Below are 21,756 nucleotides of genomic sequence, written 5' to 3'. Positions count from 1 at the left end.
TACACTAGTTGAAAAGGTTTTTGTTTTAAATTCACTGCTAGCTTCAGACGTAGAGTATTACGTATATATTACGTAGTGTAACACCACTACTAATTGTACCCGCACCGATATTGAGCTAATCTTTCATTTCTTTCCACATTTGTTATTAGAGGTTAAAACAACGTGATGACAGCTATATATATAAAATATGTATCAGGAAAATAATTTCGTGTATAATTTACTAAATCCATAAATTATTTCTGTGTTTTGTTGTTTTTTATAAATTAAAACTTTAACACAAAATAAAAAAACAATCCTTCAAAAGGTGTAACAGACGTTTGATTCTTTTTATAAGTAGACATGTGTATTTTTACCCACGCTTCTGGATAGTAGGGTATCATTTTAGGACTTATTACTGTCAAACTATTACTGAGTGATTTTTGGAGTCATTATTTATATAACTGACAATGGAGTCTTAGACTATGCCATAATATAAGTACTATGATATACGCGCGGTGTTTAATTATCGACTTGTATCACATGTACTAGAAGCATATTTGTTTCACTGCCCTGACCTACCAGAGATTATGGTTAACGTTAGAATAGTGGCGAAGAGATTGCTGTTTCAAAGTTCACTGTGCGTAGGCCTTCGCGCTTCATGTGTCAATAAAGATGTGGAAATATAAACTTTGATGTTTTATTGCCAATTTTACCCTTCGTGGATGAAGCGACCTTTTTATGTGGAAAATATCTTCCAATACCTTTCACCAGCCCATGGAGTGAATGTTTAAAAAAGCAGACTAAAGTCAGTTCCTATAGTGGAAAATTCACCAGGAATTAGTCAGATTTTTTTCAAGCGGAATAGCGTGGATTTGATATCGTAAGTAATGTGGCCCAATAGTCAACGATCTGCACACATATTCAAACAACATGTCTAACATCATTTTGGTTTGTAATACGTCGATAAAATGAAATAATGGTTTTTCTCGTAAATATTTCGTGTACAGAGAGCAATCAGTTACATTTTTATTATATGTAGTGCTTGGTTCTTTCGTATAGTAATATTCTTTTTACACAAAGACTCCTTTATAATAAATCTTTGCATGTGAATAAGTAAATATAAACAAAGTTGATTTGGTTAATAAAAACTTTTATTTTTAATCTATGACTCCATGACATCGCTATTGCTATCTCTGTCGGTGACGATGCAGTTCTCGTACGTCCATTTAGGGAACATCCGTTTGTAAAGATTCAGTAGCACTGTGTCTTGTGACTTCAGCTGATCATCGAATACGCACTTCATGTGCCCGTGGGTACCTGTAACAGTTATGTGTAATTACAATGTAAACTAGTTGGCCCACGTGTTTTCTATGTGCTAACCGCCAGCTATCTACATGTACCAGCCAGCGATCTATCGACGGATATTACGTCATTATAAGAGACCCGTGGTATATCTCATGAATTACGATCACAGAGAACTAAGATGTCATGACACTTATTCAGTAGTTTCGTTACCTAATCGCACTCTACCATCGAAATACAACATAATGCAATCAATTACAAATGTATTTCTCGTGTGTGAAATTTGTGAACTAAGTGAGTCATGATTGAATATATGTATTTAGTATTTTAATTCACTAAATTACAATAATCCTACATCAACGGGGTTTACTGTCTTCAGGTTATTCATTGATTGACTAAAGAGCCGATTGTTTTTTACCTTGACATTAAATCTATACTACAACTAAAAATTATCATCATCATCGTAGCCCGAAAGAAAATTATAAATGGGCACTATATCTTCAAGCTATCAAACAGTTGTTTGATTCGTCACAAAATACATATTATTGTATTGTTATATCTGTACTTAAATTTAAATGGGTCTTCTATTTTAATATTTAAACTTCATTCAATACCTAATGATTCCTTGATGTGACCAGTCCGTCCATATTTTGTCTTAAGCTTGCACGGTTTAAAGTACAACACATCTTCACGGTTGAAAAACATAAATCGTATGACAGCAGACCTTTTGTGAACCTGGAGAAAATTAAATATATGTATACTCTTTCATATTTAATTTTTACTGAAACGAACAGTAAACAATCAACCATGTTTTTAAATCGACAATTTAATTTATTAATATAAATAAATTACCTTGAATGGATGTCCAGAGAGTACAATTCTTTTGATAATCAACCTGTCAGGATTGCATGATAGCAACACACCAGAAGCAATCAATTGCAATTTTGTGTTCTTTTTCTCCTGAAAATTCAGTTTAATATACATTATAATATCCTATTTAATATTATACAAGGAAAAAATCTAAATTAATTAACTAATTATGTAAACTCACCTTAAAGCATAATACAGTTGATGGACTAAATTGAATTGGAGCAAAGAATGTGGCAACACATGTAGATGCTGGCTGGAAAAATCTTTCATACTGAAACAAAATCAAAGAATTATGAAAAATAGAAAACAAAAACATTCATATTAAATCATTCATATAAAAAATCTTTTCTATAATTAATAAACTAATAGGGAATGTGTGAGCCATGCACAAATGTATTTTTAGCCCGCCTGATATGGTACCACCTTCCCATATAGTATGTTATTGAATAAATAAACATTCACCACTCACCTTATGTTTACTACCATTAGTGTGCTGACTAAATATAGGATTTACAATGAACCTCCTGTATCCCACTTGGAATATTAGCCTCTCCTTACTTTTAATGGGCTCATCGCTGGCACCAGTCCGCTTCAGTACCACATTCATAAGTGACATCTTATGCTCGTGAGGCAACAGACCAAACACAGCAAGTGGAGCATTTTGGTTCGCTGCATGGTAAGCCTTCCAGAGATCTTGCCGAACATTTTTTACATGAATGGTTATATAAAATCCATACTGCAAATAAAGTTTTACTATATTATTCATTAATATTGATGTAAACTAAATGGTAGATGTTAAAACTGGAGAAAACTGCAAAGTTTGTATGAATCTATTAACCTCTGGATGTACCAGTCGCATTTTCAAAGCATTTAGAAGGTAAGATAATTATTTTAATCATCAGGACATGACCGATAATGCCAAATAAAAAGTTCAAACAAATGTTATATGAAAACAATGTACTAGCAAGGATTGGTATTTGTTTGATAACTTATTTTAAACAAAAATACATAATTTTTAAACGCCTTAACTATACATTCTACTCAAAAAATACAAATAAGTTTAGTAAGTTCTTACCATATTAATTAAACTATCTTCATTCTCCTTAAAAATCCTTCGCCTCGTGCGATCGTAATTTTCGAACTGGAAAATACGAGCATAATCTGCCGGCAGATTTTCCTTAGGATCCCATGTTGAGGTCCTAAAAGACTCCAGGCCCCTGTACCTCATAAATCGTTCCCTAGCCGGTACATCCTGAGGAGTATCAACCTCATCAGGAAATTGCTTATCCTCCTTAGCAGCCGCCAACTTCTGTAGCATTTCATGTTCCTCATGAGCATCAATTGTGGTATCATACTTTTCATCACTAACACCAACTTCAGACTCAGTAACAGATTCAAAGTCGTTATTGTCACCATCCTCTACATCTGAGTTATCTTCTTCACATGACATAAAATCTTCATTGTCATCTGCACTATCACTTGCACTGTCACTTGCATCTGAACCTTCGCCTTCTACATCCGATTCTACTATCCAAGCAGCTTGGTAATCAGACCATCCTTTTGGAACTTTTTTAACCTTCTTTGTTTTTGTCTGAAATATATTATTAGTTAGAGTTTATTCATTAATGGCATATTAAGATGGATAAGATGATGAATCTCAGACTACTACATTTCAGCCATTGTTCAATTTTTTTTATGTGAAATAATTTTTAAGCTGAGCCAATGAAGTCACTAATGCAAATTATTAATATAGAAATGTAACTAGGAATATTATAATTGGCTGTTATCATACCCAGGATCCAGACTTCCTGGTGATGAAAAGAAATGATGTTACATCATCAAAGCTGACAAGAAATCAAATACATTAATGTGGAGAAAAACACTAGATTACCTCTAGATTAGCTTGTGCAATCTCTTCCTCTGTTGGCCATGTCTGTTCTGCATCCATTGGATCTGGTATGTTTTCAGATGCTAAACTCTCTTGCTTAACAGGATCAGCTATTTGTAACACTGACACTGTAGCAACTTCAGCTTCCATTGAATCAGATTTTGTTTTCTCCTTTCCTACACTTAGACTATGTGGGTCCTCATGTCCATCAATTCTCACCATCTGAAAGTCTCCTAACCCACTTATATGCACTAAGCCATTTACATTTAATGGCATCCCACGTAAATAGCCACTAACTTTTAAAGTGCCACTTTCTCCTTCTGCATCAGGCACATATTGAACTTCTTCTGCTAATAAGTATGGTCTCTTTTCCCTGTGATGAATTATATTGCGTTTCTGATTGCCAATTCTACGTAATAAATTTAGTCCATCAGAACTTTTATCTAATTGCATAACTTTCTCTTCTGGTAACCATTTTGAAATAAGCTTTTGAACATTTTGTTTTTCAGAGGTGCGTTTTTTAGGGTTCACCCCTTCTATATCCATGGCAGCTACTACAGGAGTGGGCATCCCCTGGGCCATTGCTAATGCTAGCACCTTCTCCCCCCATTCATCAACAGGTTCATCTAATGCTGAGCTAACAAACAATGCTGTGTCAGCAATTTTAAGAGAATCCAAGAGAGCAAAATCATTACCTACTTCCGGGCAAATAAATGAGAAGTGTTGCTTGAAATTTGGTAAGCTGAAATATAAATATGTGTGTTAATAATCAATTAGATACATGTATATATAAATAACATCATAAGTAAAGAGGGAGGTAAGAGAGTCAATAAAATAGTTCATTGATAGACAAAGGCAAAATTCAAACTAACATTCCAAAATATATATTTTCTCTAAGTATTAAAAAATTATGTAAACCCTATAAATATATCTATGTTTCATATATATGTGATTGTTTGTATCACACAAGGGATGGAGTATCACAAGTAAGCAAGTAACAAGGTTGAGGTGGATCATACAATTATATTTTGTGACTAAATTTATGCAGATGCCTACCCTATTATATATTATTTATACCTTGTCTTATACACTTTTTATTCAATTTGTTATTATTTCCATATCAAAGCTAAAACAAAGGTTTGACTAACAAATGCTACCTTTAAAGATCAAGAAGCCCATGTGTAATATTGTAATGAAAAAAAAAACTATAATCATATTTTAAATGTGAACTTTTAAAAAGCTATTTATTACATAAATTTCACAACAGATTTGTACTGAAATCTTAATATATGGTTATAAATTAACCTAGATAACTATACAAGAACTGCTGTGAATTCATAGGTAATAGAATCAAGAATTTGCGAGACCAAACTAAATTATCCATAAATTTATTGTTTGGCAAAAATTTCGTACATGTAATAAAAATGTCAAATCAAATGCTCAAGAGAGATTTCTTAGAATTAGCTGTAAAATATTTACCTAAGCACAGTTCCAAGTTTATTAATACTTACCCAATATGCACAATTCCATTTTCAGACTGTGAAACTACAACCCCTTCAGAACATGTTTTCAATATGACCAAGGCGGACTGGACATCTAACTGAGCATTTAGTGGTACTACACACACCAAGAATGGTGGGTACCGAGAACCACCAAGCGCACGTTTCTTAGCCAAAACCTCTTCACGTTTGTTTTTGCGAATTTGATTTGCTTGATGACGACGCTCATCTTTTTTTAGAATATGACGATTGCGTCGAACTATTTCTTTCACATTTACTTTACCTGCAAAAGATTTAATTTAAATAAGAATAGTAAAGATTTTGTGAATAAACGAGCAGATAAATAAGAGCTAACCTTTAACAGCGGCCGCTATACCCCGTTTCGAACGATGGCGGGACTTATGAGTTTTATTGCTCTGCTTCAAATGGCCAGGACGATGTGCCTGAGGCATGTTTTTAATAATCAAATTTTTGCGTTGAATTAATAAAATGAATTAATTATTTACAAATAATTCAAAATGAAAACACATGGTAAATCCGAAATAGTAATAAATATTTGACAATGACATCTCTTATTTGACGTATATTATTTATGACATTTATAAAATTTTAAACATGAATTTAAAAATTTTTAGTAAATTCCAAGTCCAGTTTTCACTATAGCCCTCTTGTTCGTTAAAGAACATTATAATTAATTCCATTAAATTGATTCAATCGTTTTTTGTTATATCTCGTTTAACAGATAGTAAGTACTCTGTATATCTGGTATATTGTATTTAGTTTGGAAACGTATTTCAAAACCAAATATTGTTTTTAAAAAGTACATTGTAGGTAAAAAAAAAATTGCATTGTACTGTGTTATATTATTGTAGTAGCACTGTATAATTTTTATGTTTTACTTTTAAGTGGGTACAATTATTTCTACTTAAAATATGAGAAAGCCTATAAATTTTTTAATAATAATTAATCATTTATTCAATAAAGAAAGTAAACAAGGAATACCTCTGAGTTGATAGTGTGTATTACACTATCAACGCAGAGGTACCTCTGTATAGTATTCGTATTTAGTAAAAATAGTAGTCTGTATTTAGTAAAAATTTTTTTTAAGGACATGGAGTACTCCATGTAATTTTTTTTATGGACATGGAATATTCCATGTCCTTAAAAAAATTTTTACTAAATGAAAAAACAATATGTTCGTCCCTATCCAACACATTTATGAATGCATTTCAAATGATAGTTTATCATTGGAAATTAGTTATATACCTAATTTCAAAAAATGTGATTAATGTGTAAATTGTAAAAAAAGTAAACAATTTGATAAAGAAATTATACGGGCAACATAGTCTACGCCAACATCACAGGTCACGTGACGTGACGTTGTGGACGTGTCATTTGTGGACAGCTCGTTGGCGGCGTTGCGCAGCCTCTTTTCGCAAAGTCCTATTGGAGTGTTACTAATGAACAAAAGTTGAATGGTTTTAGTCGAATTGATCAGTTGATAATTTAGTTAGGATAGTAAAATCGCAATAAATCAAAATGGGAAGTGAGTATCCTTGATATATATATACATTTTTCATGCATTTCTCTTCTTCACATTTCTTTTATTTTGTATTCGTGGTACCCTCTAAACGCAAAATTATGTGATAAACGTGTAATATAATGTTTATTTTCCCGTCTTCGCAGTTAAATTCCTTGAAGTTATAAAGCCGTTTTGCAGTATATTGCCGGAGATAGCAAAACCTGAGAGAAAGGTAAGTGTGGTCTAGAAACTCATATTTATATCTTTTAAGTCAATCTTATAGTGAACTTTCATTAAATTAATTGCATATAAATTATTTCAAGTCAGTTTTGTGCATTAAACATAGTGAAAGTAACTTAACCTCACCTCTGTTTAAATTTGGAATGTTAACTGTACATTACAGTTCACTACATTTTAACCTATATTCTAAGTGGTCACTTTGTTTTTCAGATTCAATTCCGTGAAAAAGTATTATGGACTGCAATAACATTATTTATTTTCTTAGTATGTTGTCAGGTAAGTGATCATAACTATATCTACTAGTATTCAATTATCGAATATCCAGTAATGACTTTCTATTTTAATATTAATACAATTAAATCAAAATTTTGACAAAAAATATCGTTTAGTTAAAATTTTGATTACTATGCAGGTAATCATCATTTAAATAATCAATATTTTAGTACACATATGGTTAAATTAATTTTTATGTTCCAATTGAAATACATTGATTTTTGGTCTATGGCTATGTTATTATAAAATATATATAACTAAATAATTAAATTATTGCAAATAGAACCAAATATCAGAATATTTATATAAAAAGTATAGTGTACTATAAAAATCAATCTTCCTAATCCTATTACAAATCATAGCATAAAATCTTTAGGAATTATGGAGCATAATCTTTATAACTTTAACTGAAAAAATATTTTGGAAATTCAACCTTACAGCATAATATTATAATAGATTTCCGTGGAACGAAGTAATATATAAATAACACAAGTAATATATAAATGAATATTTAATAATTTCCAGATTCCCTTATTCGGTATAATGTCATCAGATAGTGCAGATCCATTCTATTGGATCCGTGTAATCCTAGCATCAAACAGAGGAACACTCATGGAACTTGGTATCTCACCAATTGTCACATCAGGTCTCATTATGCAGTTATTAGCAGGCGCAAAAATAATTGAAGTTGGTGACACTCCTAAAGACAGAGCTTTGTTCAATGGTGCTCAAAAATGTAAGTAATTGTATCATTCTCGTATTTTATTATCTTTATCTTTATGTATATAATCTGTAGTTTTATGTTTAAAATTAATAAATAACTATAGATAATCTGTGATCAATAAATTTATTTTTTATTCTACTGTCAGATTCAAAATGCTGATAGGAAGAATAGGCAAGAAAGTTGTCTGTGCTCTTTAAAAATAAATATACTACAAATTTGTACATATATGTATATATTTATATATACATATATTCAATTTTTCTCCGTTAGTTAGTTGAGTCGAGTCAAGGTGTTAAGTCTGCCATATGTACTTTTACTTTGGTGTTCTGTGGATTATTTATATAAATAAATAAAATAAAAATATGTAATTTTGTACAGCTGTGCTATTTGTTAGATGATTGATGAGATGAGATGATGATGCACAGTATATCCTTTTCAGAAATTTATCATTTATCAATAGTAGTCTATGTAACAAGTCTTAGCATATATATACTTATTTTAAAACATACATATACTTGATTTTAAAACAATAATTTCACTGTTGTCAAATAAATATGTCCATTTTTCTTTAAGTATAATTGTATATTTCATATTAGAAATAGAGTGCATTTATTATCAAGTTGATAAGTACTCTGTTCTGGAAAAATCTAGACATAATAAATTATACCTTTTGACAGTAGATTAAGCTATGTAGCAATATCAACAATGTCTATTGACATTTATGCTACAAAGAATAGCTTCATTATAATGCCTATGAAGGCACCAGATTTTCTGATAACTGATAGGAAAATCAAAACAGTATGAATTTGTCAATTAATTAAATAAAAAAGCAGATAATCACTTTAATTTACTTACCCTGCTGGTATTAACCCCTGCTAGGCACAGGTCCCTTCTGTGAGGAGTATTTAGCTTACCATTGCCATGTTGACTAGACCGAGGGGATTGTTAGTATTGGAGATTAAATATTAGATTAATTAACTGTAATGCTTTCCCTGAGGAAAGCATCACAGTTAATTCATAATGAATACACTACCACTGGATAGAAACAGAAATATTCTGTATTCAAATGAACTTAAGATAAGCATTTTTAATAGCCACATTTTTTTTATTATACAACTCATTTGAAAAGGCAATGCATAAACTAGGGCTGTCCATACTAGATAGGATCTAGGGCCAATAAAAATTACTAAATCCATTGACGAGCCCATCTAGGGCCAATAAAAATGTTTCCCACAAAATATTTGTAAAAACAAAATGCAAGTAGAATATCATTAATCTCAATAATGCTAGACGCAGTGCATGCTCATAAGACCAGAAGAGAAAATAATTTAATCTACAAATCATTTTGTATTTTAAAAAAGTACAAATTATAATTTTCTCTATACAAAAATTTTGTTATATTAAGTAATAAAGAAAAAAATTGTTCAGTGGGATGCATCAATTCAAGCCGTGGGCCGCATATGGCCTGCGTGCCATGGTTTGACAGCTCTGACATAAACCATACAAGACAGAAGTGTCAGTTATACAGCAATTACTAATGAATCCTTTTATTTCAGTGTTTGGCATGGTAATAACAGTCGGCCAAGCGATCGTGTACGTAATGACGGGAATGTATGGCGAGCCCAGTGAGATCGGTGCTGGCGTGTGTTTGCTTATCATTATCCAGCTGTTCGTAGCTGGTTTGATTGTGCTGTTACTGGATGAGCTTCTGCAAAAAGGTTGGTCAAATTCTTCATTTAAATACATTTTTTTGAGTTAATTTTTTTTTATAAAATTTATTTGTTAAACAAGCTTGGTCCTCCTTATGTTAAGTGGTAACCACCCATATACTTGAACAGAACTATGAATATAACATTAATCCTGTAATTTATCATGCCTCACCCTTCAACTGAAACAGAGCTTACAAAGCAAGCTGTCGCTGGATAGCTGAGATTGGTAGGCAGAGATAAATTCTTCCACTTAGCAATCAATCAATGAAATATATGTATATATTTATTTGATTCAATAGTCACAGCTGCCTTTTTAGTGGTCCCAAGAAAGAGTGTACTGCAGTACTACAGATGTGATATATCTCATTGTGGATTCATCAAAAAGCAATATAGATTTTTCAGATTTCATGTCAAGATGTCAATATCACTAATAAAAAAATATTATAAGAAATTGTGTTCAATCTCAATTTTACAATACTGTTTTAAACTAATTAAGTTGTTGATAGGTAATAATTGATTGCCGAACTGATTTATTTTAAATTTGGTTGAATTGTTACATGGATTTTATATACAATAAATAAATATATTTTTAATCATAATTATTAATTTTTGTTAAATAAATACAGGAGTTGTGTAATTTATGTTATTACAATGTAAATTTTTTTTCAGGATATGGTCTGGGCTCTGGTATTTCACTGTTCATTGCCACAAATATTTGTGAAACTATCGTCTGGAAAGCATTCTCACCTGCTACCGTCAATACTGGTTAGTATAACTTAGACCATAACTTTAATATAAATTACGACATTTACATGTAATCTTTAAAAATTAGAATTACAATTATAAAGGTACAGTACCTGCTTAATATATTTTATGAATCCTTGCGTTTTTAAAAAGATGTAAATGTCCATAAAATTAAGTCTTTAAATACGAACAAATAGTCCAGTCCTTCATTTGTATTCTGTAACTATATAAACTTGGATAATATAATAAAATAATTAAAGTAAATGTAAAAATAATAATAATGTCTCAGGATAATGCACACAGTACGATCTAGTTCCAAGCTAAGCTCTAGCTGAGCTTGAGTTATGAATACTAGACAACTGATACAAATGCATAGATTTTTTTTTTTAATATATAGAGATTATGCATAGAAAACACCCAGACTCATACAAGCAATCATACAGATGTTTTAATCATGCTAGAAATTGAATCAATAATATTTTGGGCTCCATTCTTTTTCGCATTTATCTTTTATGTAAATCATAATTTTTATTATATGCAGTAATGTTAATATGTACAGTAAAATAGTGAAAATAATGTTAGAAATATTTAATACAAATGCATTCATAAGAGAGCTCTTGTCGTGTCGGTGGATGTATCGGATGTGTGGATGATCGTAAGTGGTTGATTGTACGATCATCCATCGCTCTTTTTAATTGTTGATAGGACAGGCTTCAAACTTTTTCCTTAATTAACGATTATAATAACACACGTTATTCAGGTCGCGGCACAGAGTTCGAAGGAGCCGTGATAGCGCTGTTCCACTTGCTCGCCACCCGCCCTGACAAAGTTCGTGCACTGCGCGAGGCTTTCTACCGTCAAAATCTGCCCAATTTGATGAATCTCCTTGCAACAGTACTCGTGTTTGCTATCGTCATATACTTCCAGGTATGTTGGCATTGAACTATGGTTGTATATTAAGGAGAAGATCGAAAGTAATATATAGTGAGTATAACCAACATTAATTGTGAGTTCGTGTGGGAATGATTTGTGCAGGTGAAAGGAAAATATTTTTTTTATTTTTATTTCGGTGATACAACTCTTACATATATATCTAGATAGCTATAGCTTTATTAAAAAATTAAAAAATCGACATAGTAGCGTAGTAGACAGCAGAAGTATTTTTCGGAGTATAGACATTATTAGCGACCCATTCCTAAATGTTGCTTAGAAGTCACTCTGTTCTCTATTGATGATGAGATGCAGGAGGTATTTTATAATTATTATGTGTACATATAAACAGAAATACAAAGGGGTCAAATGTTACTTTTTTAATATAAATAAATTTATGTGCATCTTTTATTATTATTTCACTGTCATGGTTTTTAAGATTGCGTTCACTAATTTAAAATGGTGTTATCCACAGGGCTTCCGCGTGGACCTGCCAATCAAGTCGGCCCGGTACCGTGGACAGTACTCGTCATATCCAATCAAATTGTTCTACACATCGAACATTCCCATTATCTTGCAATCGGCACTCGTATCCAACTTATATGTTATATCTCAAGTAAGTTATTTTGTTAAATAATTATATTATTTTATCTTAGTATTATGGAAAAAAGCAGTGCATTATTCAGTATTAAATAGTATTTTTAATACTGCATTTTAATAGTGCACTTTGTTTTCTGTATATTCATTTTTTTTTCACAGACAGTTTTTTTTGCAAACTCCTTGGTGGATTTTATATTATTTTTGAATTTTTTAATCATTTCTGAAATTACTCAGACTGATACAAACAATCATACTTATGAATACAAATGATTGTACCAGTATCAGTAAAACGTGCTACACCGCTAGACAACTGAGGCCATATAAGTATGTAAATGTTTTTATTTACAGTCGGCTAGTTTTTCACCATTTTAGGTACAAGAAAAAAAAAATACATGAAGCATTAAGACATTAAAACTATACACAAGTACACTAGTATAAGTCTAACATGTGTGGTGTTCGCCTACAGATGCTTGCGGTGAAGTTCAGCGGTAACTTCCTGGTCAATTTACTGGGAGTATGGGCGGATGTGGGAGGCGGTGGCCCGGCCCGCGCTTATCCAGTAGGCGGGTTGTGCTACTACTTCAGTCCCCCGGAGTCTCTCGCGCACATCGCTCACGATCCGCTCCACGCTGTTCTCTACATCATCTTCATGCTCGGCTCATGCGCATTCTTCTCTAAGACGTGGATTGATGTCTCCGGATCTTCAGCAAAGGATGTAAGTTTTTATTTTACAGTATAGGGGACAAACATGCCTGATAGTAAGTGATGACCGCCGCCCATGAGCACCCGCAACAATAAGAGAATTGCAAATTCGTTGATAGCCATATAAGGAGGAATATGCTCCTTCATCAAAAGAGCTTCCAATATCGTATTTCGGAAATAACATTGTTGCACCTGCTTGCGCTGACGGTCTATGCTATCGGGCCACAAGTGGAGGATGTTATGATGAGCATGAGGTCAGGTCAGTTAGCCAATCGTGAATTCACCAGGAATTCATCATGATGGTTTTCAGGGTCAAACTAAACTGGTACATGACACGGCAAATGAGGTCACCCTTATCTTAGAAATTTTCTGGTTTTGATTTATTACTTTAATGTATAATACTCGCGCTTTCAAATCCTGCGCATATCAAAGTTATTGATATTTATGAATGTATCTGTTTTTATTGATTATTGTTCTATGTAAATATGCAAATTAAAAAAAAAATATCTAAAACATGGTATATAGACATTATGGTTATATATACTATACTACTATGGTTATTCAATTACTCAATAGCTGCACTAGTCTAGTTATGATCTAGTCCAGTGTAAAGGGCAATAGTAACTATTGCAAATACTGGTAACTATTACACTTATACTAATGACTATTTGTCTGTTTGCATTGTTCTGAGCTTTTTTTCTATGCATATATGTAAAAAAAAGTGTATTATGATAACTTAGTCCTCTATAATGGCAATGCATCTATGATATCATATATAGTTCTGTTCGTGTATGTACGCGCCTACTACCGCTTATCATTAGATGGGCTTATTTGCAAATTTAATTTAAAAATGAGCTCTTTAGTTTGGAAAGTTGGTACCTGATATGTTCAGATTACTTATTTTTTACTTTCACTTAGTGAATGTACTGGGACTTACGCAACTTGTTCTACATCGATATCTAAAATTACAGGTTGCCAAACAGCTGAAAGAACAACAGATGGTTATGCGCGGCCATCGAGATAACTCAATGATACACGAGCTGAACCGATACATCCCGACGGCAGCCGCTTTCGGAGGTCTCTGTATTGGAGCACTCTCAGTTCTGGCTGACTTCCTCGGCGCCATCGGCTCAGGCACCGGTATCCTGCTCGCCGTTACCATCATCTACCAGTACTTCGAGATATTCGTCAAGGAACAGGCGGAGATGGGCGGCATGAGTACGCTTCTCTTCTAAGTAGGATAAATTCTCCGCCGCGGCGAACGCGGCGCTTGCGTTTTTATTTAGTAAGGTTTTATTTTGTACCACTGGGGCGCAGCGTTCGTCTCGGCGCAGTGTGTGCGTGCGTTACGCGTGTGTGGGTTATATGCTAATTTATATGAGATGAACTTTATAATAAAATTTACGAGAAGTACACTTTGTTTTTGTCGATAGTCCACTATTAATGTCCTTCCGAGCAAATCTATTACATTTTTGATATATATATTGTTGTTCATAGTTTTTAAGCGTTCGTTTATAATTATTACGATCCAACTTTGTTAAGTTAATCTTACAAAACTTAATTTTATGTTTAAGTTCGTGTTGGATTATGTAGGACGTTGTGAAAACAGTGATTTGTATATAAGTTGTGATTGTTCTTTTAGTAAGCATATCGTGACGTGCGTATCCCTAACATTGGATAGCGACTGGTCGAAGTGGTCATTTTACCACACCACACATGACAGTTAATTAAAATATTTTAGAATAAAGTACATCTATTATTTTTATTCAATTCCTCCATTTATATACTATATAAGGTTGATTCTTCCCTGTTCTTAGATTAGTATACTTGTTCTTTATATTGTAATCTGAACGTGCAACCAAAATATATTCTACTTGAGACTACACAACTATTATAACAGTATGATATCAAAGAATTTAGGCCGATTACAAATATTTAAATACTGCTCTGATTTTGGCTTGAAATACGGGAACTTTGGCCATGTGTTATGTATATACTGTTAGTAATTTTCGACCTAATTATGTTGTTATTTTATGAACTCGTTTTTTAATAAGGCCAACTCACATATTGCCTGATTAGTTTAGGAGTTCTTAGCTATTAGTTCCGGGGTTCTTAGTCGTATTGACATTCTATTTATTCTGCATATAAACCCGTAGACTCCAGCATTATTCTCCTTAGGTAACTTATTAGTTTCCTGAACCCTGGCCAACTTAGTTGAACCCAGTATCGACGCTGATTATCATATATACACTAGTGAGTCAATGACAGATTCTTATATCTACTCATTGTATTTTAGGATAATAAGGATGGAGAAAGGAAGTGTGCTATTTATCAGAATTTTTATCGACGAATTATTAACATAAGAGCATAAATTAAACGTAAGTTCATAGTGATAAAAACTCATTTTTTAATATACTGATCTTTTATAAGCACTATAAAGATATTTCAGTATAAAAAAAAGCTTGTCAAGATAACTTATCAGTATAATACATACGTCTTTAACAAACTGTGTAAGTTGCAGAAAACAGCAAATAGTTTTGTTATGTAACTTTATTCTCCTCACTAGACATGCAAATACAAAGGACGATAAACAAGAATTTCCCTCAAAACCTTATAAATATACGATTGGTAACAAATTTATGTACATAATAATCTGCATTTGTAATTTAAATGGCTGTCTTCGGCCTAGACATTCAGGAAATAATATTTATAGTTTGAGATCATGATATGAAGCCAGATTGGTAAGAGATCGAACAAAATAAAAATAGGGTGGAGTCTAATAAATTCACAATATTACTAGGTACTAACAATCACCTACGGGTACCATGGCACAACACTATCGTACCTTACAACATATATATAGGCACTTGTATTAGGTAGCAATCAAATCACTTTGTGATAAATTGTAATTTATTGCTGTGTTAATTTCCAATCGATCGCTTGGTCCCTTACCAACGTGGGATGGTAACGGTAAGTCAACGCGCATAAATAGTCTGCGAAAGACACTGATAGAACCAACTAGAATCTGGTCTATACAAGCTCTCAACAACTTTAATACTCGAAAGTGTCACAACTGGATACGAGTCTTCAGTATCACAGCCGGAATTTGGTGTTTTGGAATAAAATTATACGATAATGATATATATACATATATATACTATATTCCACTACTCGTCTCTACATAACAAATAGAGGTAAGAAGTATAATCAAACGGAACCCTGATTTCGTAATCTTGTTTTTATACTATTTTTTCAAATAAACATATTGTGCGATGCGTCACAAAACTGATTATGGAGTCAATATCTCTTCAGGAATTTAAATTAATAACGTTATTTGTTAATTACATTTTATACAGTTACCGAATATCTAATGTACTATTATATTTCTGTTATAGTGCTCACAAAATAATTCATAAACCTCTATATATTTCTAATCAATTAATGATAAAATATATTTTATTATACAAAGTTGAAATATAATGAAGCACTTCGCCTCTATACTATAATATACCTTTCGCATATATTTATATACAAAGCTAGGTAGTCCAAATCTAGTGCCCTATATTTTTATTTACCTAGTATAGTATGGCAGTATTGCATTCAACATTAATTGGTGTTTATCACACATGCATTTTAGTAATTTAAATAATAAAGATAACAAAAAAACTAAACAAAATAAACGTGCAATGGAAAACATTTATTAAATTTAACAACACATCCGTGATAGGAGAAAAAAAAACAACGAAAAACTTTAAAAATAACAGTGCCAATTAATTCTAGTAAATGTTTCAAAATTAGTTTGTCTAAAAATCATGAAAACAAAATTTATTTCACTTGCTATATGTATACTGTCAGGTTTAATAAGTTATTTATAATACATTAAAAATGCCTTTAGTCAATTTTTAGACTGGTATTAAACGATTACAATATACTACATACACAAGTGTCCAAAAGTTGACTGAACCAATAATATAATAAAATATAATCTAAAATATAACAACAAAAACCAATTTGGAGCCGCGCCCAGACAAGGGAGAATCTTAACTCGTTACTACTATACTATACTCTAGTGATTTTGCTATTTATCAATTTTTATTTGTACATAGGTATAATAGCACTTACAAATATGTCTACAATCCAAACCTAGTCAGATGGTAATTTAGAATATAATCGGGGTCTATCCCCACGTGCATACATCATCATTCAAATTCATCACACATACGTATCTAAACCAAACCTACTGTACATCTTTACAATATCATGGAAAAGAATGATTGAAACGATGTAATGTCATCATCACAGAAAATATTTATGAGAGATATATTCAGCCTTTCTTTCCAGGGGACTACAAAACAATTTTCCACATGCACACATTCGCATTCAGCGTATTTTAAAAGCGAATACTTTGTCCATATTTCAAATACACACTTGACACAATACATTCATGTTCAGCAAAGAGTATACAATCGTGTTACTAATTTAGATACGCATGGACGGTTCCCAACTCAAGACATAGCGTAGTTAATATCGAATCCTAAAATCACAAATGTCGCCAGTCGGAAAACGCCTTATATGCAAATGAAGTGCATTAACTCTATGCTGACAGATTGTTGCAGCTTTATTACGTGAATAGTCTGTAAATAGTAATTTCCATATAAAAGCATGACAAAATGGCGGCATATCGTTAGAATGCACGGTCTGGAAATCGAAGTATGGAATTAAAGTATTATTGCGTGTTAAGCAACTGTTTCTATTTCTTCAGATATCGGAGCCGTTTGCTCCGCTGGCGCTAACGATTTAGTAGGCGAATTTGAGTATGGAAGTGTTTTCAACTTTCTCGCTTCGCGCCGCTGTTTCTTTTGCTGCATAACAAGTCTTAATTGTTCCAGTTTACATTTAGTCTTTGAATTCTCCATGGCTAGAGTTTTGGCGGTATCACATTTCTTGCATATTTCACCAGAGCTCGATTTGCTTGAACATGACGGGCAAACATTCGGTTTAAGTCTATTGCAGTGGCAGTCTTTTAAATTGCAAGTGCAGTTCTTGCCTTCGGCGCTAGATGTGGAAGGTAGGTGGCCGTCGCACTGACCATATAAGCATGACGGCTGACTACATCCCAAACATTTGTTGGCCTCGTCTAATAAGCTTGTTGTACAGGAGTGTTTTTCTTTCTGAAATATAATAAACATAATTCTAAAGCAGTCAATATTTAATAATAATAATCATAACCCTAGACGATAAATACTGACACATGGTCACTCAACAACTGATAGATTTTTTTTGCAAATACGTATCTACAAAAAAAAAATGTGCTAGAAATTCAATGAGAATGCAACAAACTTGTAATCTGGTATCCTAAACAGCTAGATCATGAGGCTGTACATATTATACTATTACATGAACGTTTATATACATTTATTACATGTGTATGTCTGTATACACAAATTACTGTATAAAATAAATCCTTTTTAATACCTGTGATAAGGCAATAGGCGGCGCAGCACACAGCAAATCATTCAGTATGTGAATGATAGTAGAAATATCCCGTTTCGGTCGGCCATATCTGAAATAAGCAGACAATTATATATTATCCATGTATTTCCATAATTAACTAATAAATCGGTCCAAACATTTCAGAGATTAGTTGGAACAAACTCACAAACAAAAAATGAAAAAAATGTTACTTTGATGTATCTACCATATTTATATTCATATGCACATGCATATGAATATAAATAATTAAAAAACTTATTTAAATTTTACAAACAGATACTCCAATTGTATGTATAGATAAGAGGATCTAAAGCAAAAGTTAACAATAAAATCATGTTTACCAGTTACATAAGAAATATTAGGACTAATGAGAGTACAATAAATTTCAAATGGTAATGTAATGGATATTGTACAAATGATTTGGAATTGTATGTAATATATGTATATTTTACTGAGATGAAAGTAGGCATTGGTTTTTAATAGTGTTAATATGCCTAATGCCTATATTCAACATATTATTTATTATTAGATACATATTTAAGGCTGCATATTTAATTATTTATCTGTACATTACAATGAGCAACAAACAAGTGTTTTGGTTATTATTCTTGTGATGAGTCTGCATTCGAAAGGAGTTGTAGAATAAAAAAAATATGACCATTCAAAAGTGCTTATAAAAATATATTTGAAAAAAGAATATTTCTAATGCATGTGTGTGGGGGGATGAGGGGTGGGAGTTACTATGGGTGTGTCAGCATGTGATGTCTGTGACGCTTTTTATGTATCTGGCCATATAATTGCCATTCCATTAGTACAAAAAATAAAGTAAAAGGTAATAATTACCTGTCTTGCAGAGCTGGATTCAAAGTGCCCGAAAATGTACCCGAATATATTCCTTTTCCATGATGCTTCATGGACTCTATCACAGCTCCCGGGCCAATTTTCGAGCGCACAGACTCCTCGGCGGTTCGGAGATCAATTTTGTTTGTCAACACTTCTTTTGATAGCTTCTTTAATTTTTGAGTTAAATTCTTTGAAGCTTCTATAAGTGCCTTAGTATCAACAGGTGGAGTGGGTGATGCTCTCTGTGGTTTTTTCGGAGCATCAGGAGCTTTAAAAGGTACTTCTTTTGATGTTGATGGAATGGCATTATCTTCTACAGGGCCGCTGCTGGGTTGCAATATGAGTTTCCGAGAATTTGTTATATATGGCTCAGTTCTTGATGTGGACGGTTGAACCAAGTTACTATCTTGTCTGATCTGCATTCTTTTCTTATGTTTATTTACTACAGACTGCATGAATGCTTTTTGTTTATTTTGGCCTATTGGATGTTTGAATTTAGATGTCTTATGAAGTAAATATTGGAAGCGCTTATTTTTTAATGGCTCATTTATACTCTGGAAGGATGGTAGTGTGCCTGTAGGTTCCTGTATACCATGGCTTGTAGTTGCCAAATTTGATATTTCCCTGTCCATCATAGATTCATCCTGGTCTTCAAATAACCCTTTATCTACAGCACTATTAAAGAGATTTTCCATTGGGTATTCATCTATTGTACTTTCTGCTAGGAATGAACTTTGGTCAGTGAAATTGTCACTGTCATCACTAAATGAACTATCAGGTGTGTGTGACGATGTAGATGGACATTGTTTATCAGCAATGGCACTTGTTGAAGGTATCACATTGTTGCTTAATTTATTCTGAGACAACAAATCAATCAAATTATTTTTTACAGTATTCACAAGACTGCTTTCCCTGCTTTCAGAGGAAGATACATCTATAGGACTAGAAACCAAATTTGACAAAGACTTTATAGGAGACTGTTCATTTTCACCTGATGTATCTGACAAATCTGAGAGTGTACAATTTGTTGTGTCCATTGATTCATCTTTCTCTTCACAGCTTTCTGATTTGTCAGCATATTTTTCCTCTGCCATGGACCTATACAAATCAAAAGCATTTTGTAGCATTTCTAAATCTTGTTTCTGTAGAATGTGATTATGAAGTTCCTGTTTGCTTTTATCAGTGTCTTCATTAGACTTATTATTTTCTGTGGGCTTCTGTGGTGTGCTCTGAGGGCTGGGTGATTCCCTGTTGTCACATTTTGTACGTATTGATGATGTGGAACTCTTTGTGGGGGTAGAAGTGCGCAGAGATCGCGATCCACTAGAACTAGAGTTGAGGGTAGACAGTTGCAGTTGTATCAACATCATGTGGTCCCCTAACCTCATTGTCAAATTTAAGGGTGATTTACCACTAAGAAAATCATTAACTTGTGTATCATTGAGAGACTCTAATGCTTGCATCACAGAATTTTCGGGTCTTTGACTCTGAAAACAATGGGAACAAGAATGTTAACTGACATAGATAATTAGAACATACAGTAGGTAATAAAAAAACTATAAGATGGATAATAGCTACTGATTTGTTTCACACTATTGTGAAACACGTGATTATTGATAGTGCAGAATGGAAGTTTCGAAATAGTGCCACAACTATGCTCACCAGGAGTCCCGTTTCGACGCTCGGCAGCAGAATGACGCGTGAGCCGTCCAGCAGACCGTTTTCCTCCAGAGTGCCATCCCTCAATTGTCTGCGGAGACAAAACTGAACGTCAATATCGTAGAGTCAAAGGACGCGGATGCGTCATCGTCCGTATCGACGCAACTTATTTCCGCGATGTTTGACAATAGAAGCTTGGCGTCTAATTCTTTACTCACCTTTCGCGATGCAGGAGACATATCCGATCTTTGGATACCTTAAGCTTTTTAGAAACTAATTTCTTAAGGTGCTCCACTGTATTTTTACCGTTCAGACTGATTGAAAAGTTACCACCCGTTGTCGTTTGTATATTCAGCGTTATGTCCGTAGTTTGGGTCGAGCCACACCCGTACACCTCTGTTCCCGTAGCACGTTCCATATTTTACACATAAATTACACTAAAATTTACAATATATCACTGTTATAATGGCGCAAGGCTTATCTTAGATTACACAGCTATTTTATTGCTGGATAGAAATAACAGGGTCACACGCCAGACCCCCAGATTTTGATGTGGCCGTCGGTGTGACCAGTGTCGATCGCGATGTCCCGTTAATTTTTTTTACAACAGCTGATGCGAAGCTGTGCTATGTTTACAATCCGTTTCATATTCAATCTTAAAGAAAATAAATGAAACGTGGACTACAATGAAGAATCACTTATATTTATCTACTTCCATCCACATAATATTTTTAATGTCTATTTTCTTGATGTAAAAGTATTAGAACATTGGAAAATAT

At 33.0% G+C, this 21,756-nt stretch overlaps 3 protein-coding genes across 3 annotated transcripts; 1 reads left to right on the top strand and 2 right to left on the bottom strand.

Moving 5' to 3' along the window:
- Positions 1-1,118: 1,118 nt before the first annotated feature.
- LOC131847003 (pre-rRNA-processing protein TSR1 homolog) lies at positions 1,119-6,091 on the bottom strand. The gene is made up of 9 exons (XM_059196437.1): positions 5,894-6,091; positions 5,551-5,821; positions 4,043-4,781; positions 3,227-3,742; positions 2,621-2,887; positions 2,333-2,422; positions 2,134-2,241; positions 1,896-2,016; positions 1,119-1,296 (listed from the first exon to the last, which is right to left on the bottom strand). Exons 1-9 carry the CDS (start codon positions 5,988-5,990, stop codon positions 1,142-1,144), a joined length of 2,364 nt encoding a protein of 787 aa, XP_059052420.1. The 5' UTR covers positions 5,991-6,091; the 3' UTR covers positions 1,119-1,141.
- Positions 6,092-6,913: 822 nt separating this feature from the next.
- Positions 6,914-14,723, top strand: LOC131846975 (protein transport protein Sec61 subunit alpha). Its single transcript, XM_059196400.1, has 10 exons — positions 6,914-7,084; positions 7,225-7,292; positions 7,511-7,576; positions 8,099-8,309; positions 9,854-10,015; positions 10,676-10,771; positions 11,511-11,677; positions 12,156-12,296; positions 12,747-12,995; positions 13,954-14,723. The coding sequence occupies exons 1-10, from the start codon at positions 7,078-7,080 to the stop codon at positions 14,215-14,217; spliced, it is 1,431 nt and encodes a 476-aa protein (XP_059052383.1). The 5' UTR covers positions 6,914-7,077; the 3' UTR covers positions 14,218-14,723.
- A 2,252-nt stretch (positions 14,724-16,975) lies between these two features.
- LOC131846974 (midnolin homolog) lies at positions 16,976-21,545 on the bottom strand. The gene is made up of 5 exons (XM_059196399.1): positions 21,196-21,545; positions 20,981-21,068; positions 19,319-20,805; positions 18,458-18,545; positions 16,976-18,153 (listed from the first exon to the last, which is right to left on the bottom strand). Exons 1-5 carry the CDS (start codon positions 21,393-21,395, stop codon positions 17,719-17,721), a joined length of 2,298 nt encoding a protein of 765 aa, XP_059052382.1. The 5' UTR covers positions 21,396-21,545; the 3' UTR covers positions 16,976-17,718.
- Positions 21,546-21,756: the final 211 nt, after the last annotated feature.

This window comes from Achroia grisella, unplaced genomic scaffold, assembly GCF_030625045.1.
Source record: "Achroia grisella isolate CSIRO2021 unplaced genomic scaffold, CSIRO_AGI_Agris_v1 utg515, whole genome shotgun sequence".
Lineage (NCBI taxonomy): Eukaryota > Metazoa > Arthropoda > Insecta > Lepidoptera > Pyralidae > Achroia > Achroia grisella.
This window is presented reverse-complemented; position numbering and strand designations above follow the sequence as displayed.

Excerpts from the sequence above, each read along its gene's own strand:
- LOC131847003 (XM_059196437.1), bottom strand. The coding sequence starts at position 5,990 with ATGCCTCAGGCACATCGTCCTGGCCATTTGAAGCAGAGCAATAAAACT. Across the intron at positions 2,423-2,620 it reads CTAATGGTAGTAAACATAAG|TATGAAAGATTTTTCCAGCC; the intron begins GTGAGTGGTGAA and ends ATTTTGTTTCAG. Across the intron at positions 2,017-2,133 it reads TCTCTGGACATCCATTCAAG|GTTCACAAAAGGTCTGCTGT; the intron begins GTAATTTATTTA and ends AATTTTCTCCAG.
- LOC131846975 (XM_059196400.1), top strand. Across the intron at positions 10,772-11,510 it reads ACCTGCTACCGTCAATACTG|GTCGCGGCACAGAGTTCGAA; the intron begins GTTAGTATAACT and ends CACGTTATTCAG. Across the intron at positions 12,996-13,953 it reads CCGGATCTTCAGCAAAGGAT|GTTGCCAAACAGCTGAAAGA; the intron begins GTAAGTTTTTAT and ends CTAAAATTACAG.
- LOC131846974 (XM_059196399.1), bottom strand. The coding sequence starts at position 21,395 with ATGGAACGTGCTACGGGAACAGAGGTGTACGGGTGTGGCTCGACCCAA. Across the intron at positions 21,069-21,195 it reads TGTCTCCTGCATCGCGAAAG|ACAATTGAGGGATGGCACTC; the intron begins GTGAGTAAAGAA and ends TTGTCTCCGCAG. Across the intron at positions 20,806-20,980 it reads GCGTCGAAACGGGACTCCTG|AGTCAAAGACCCGAAAATTC; the intron begins GTGAGCATAGTT and ends CATTGTTTTCAG.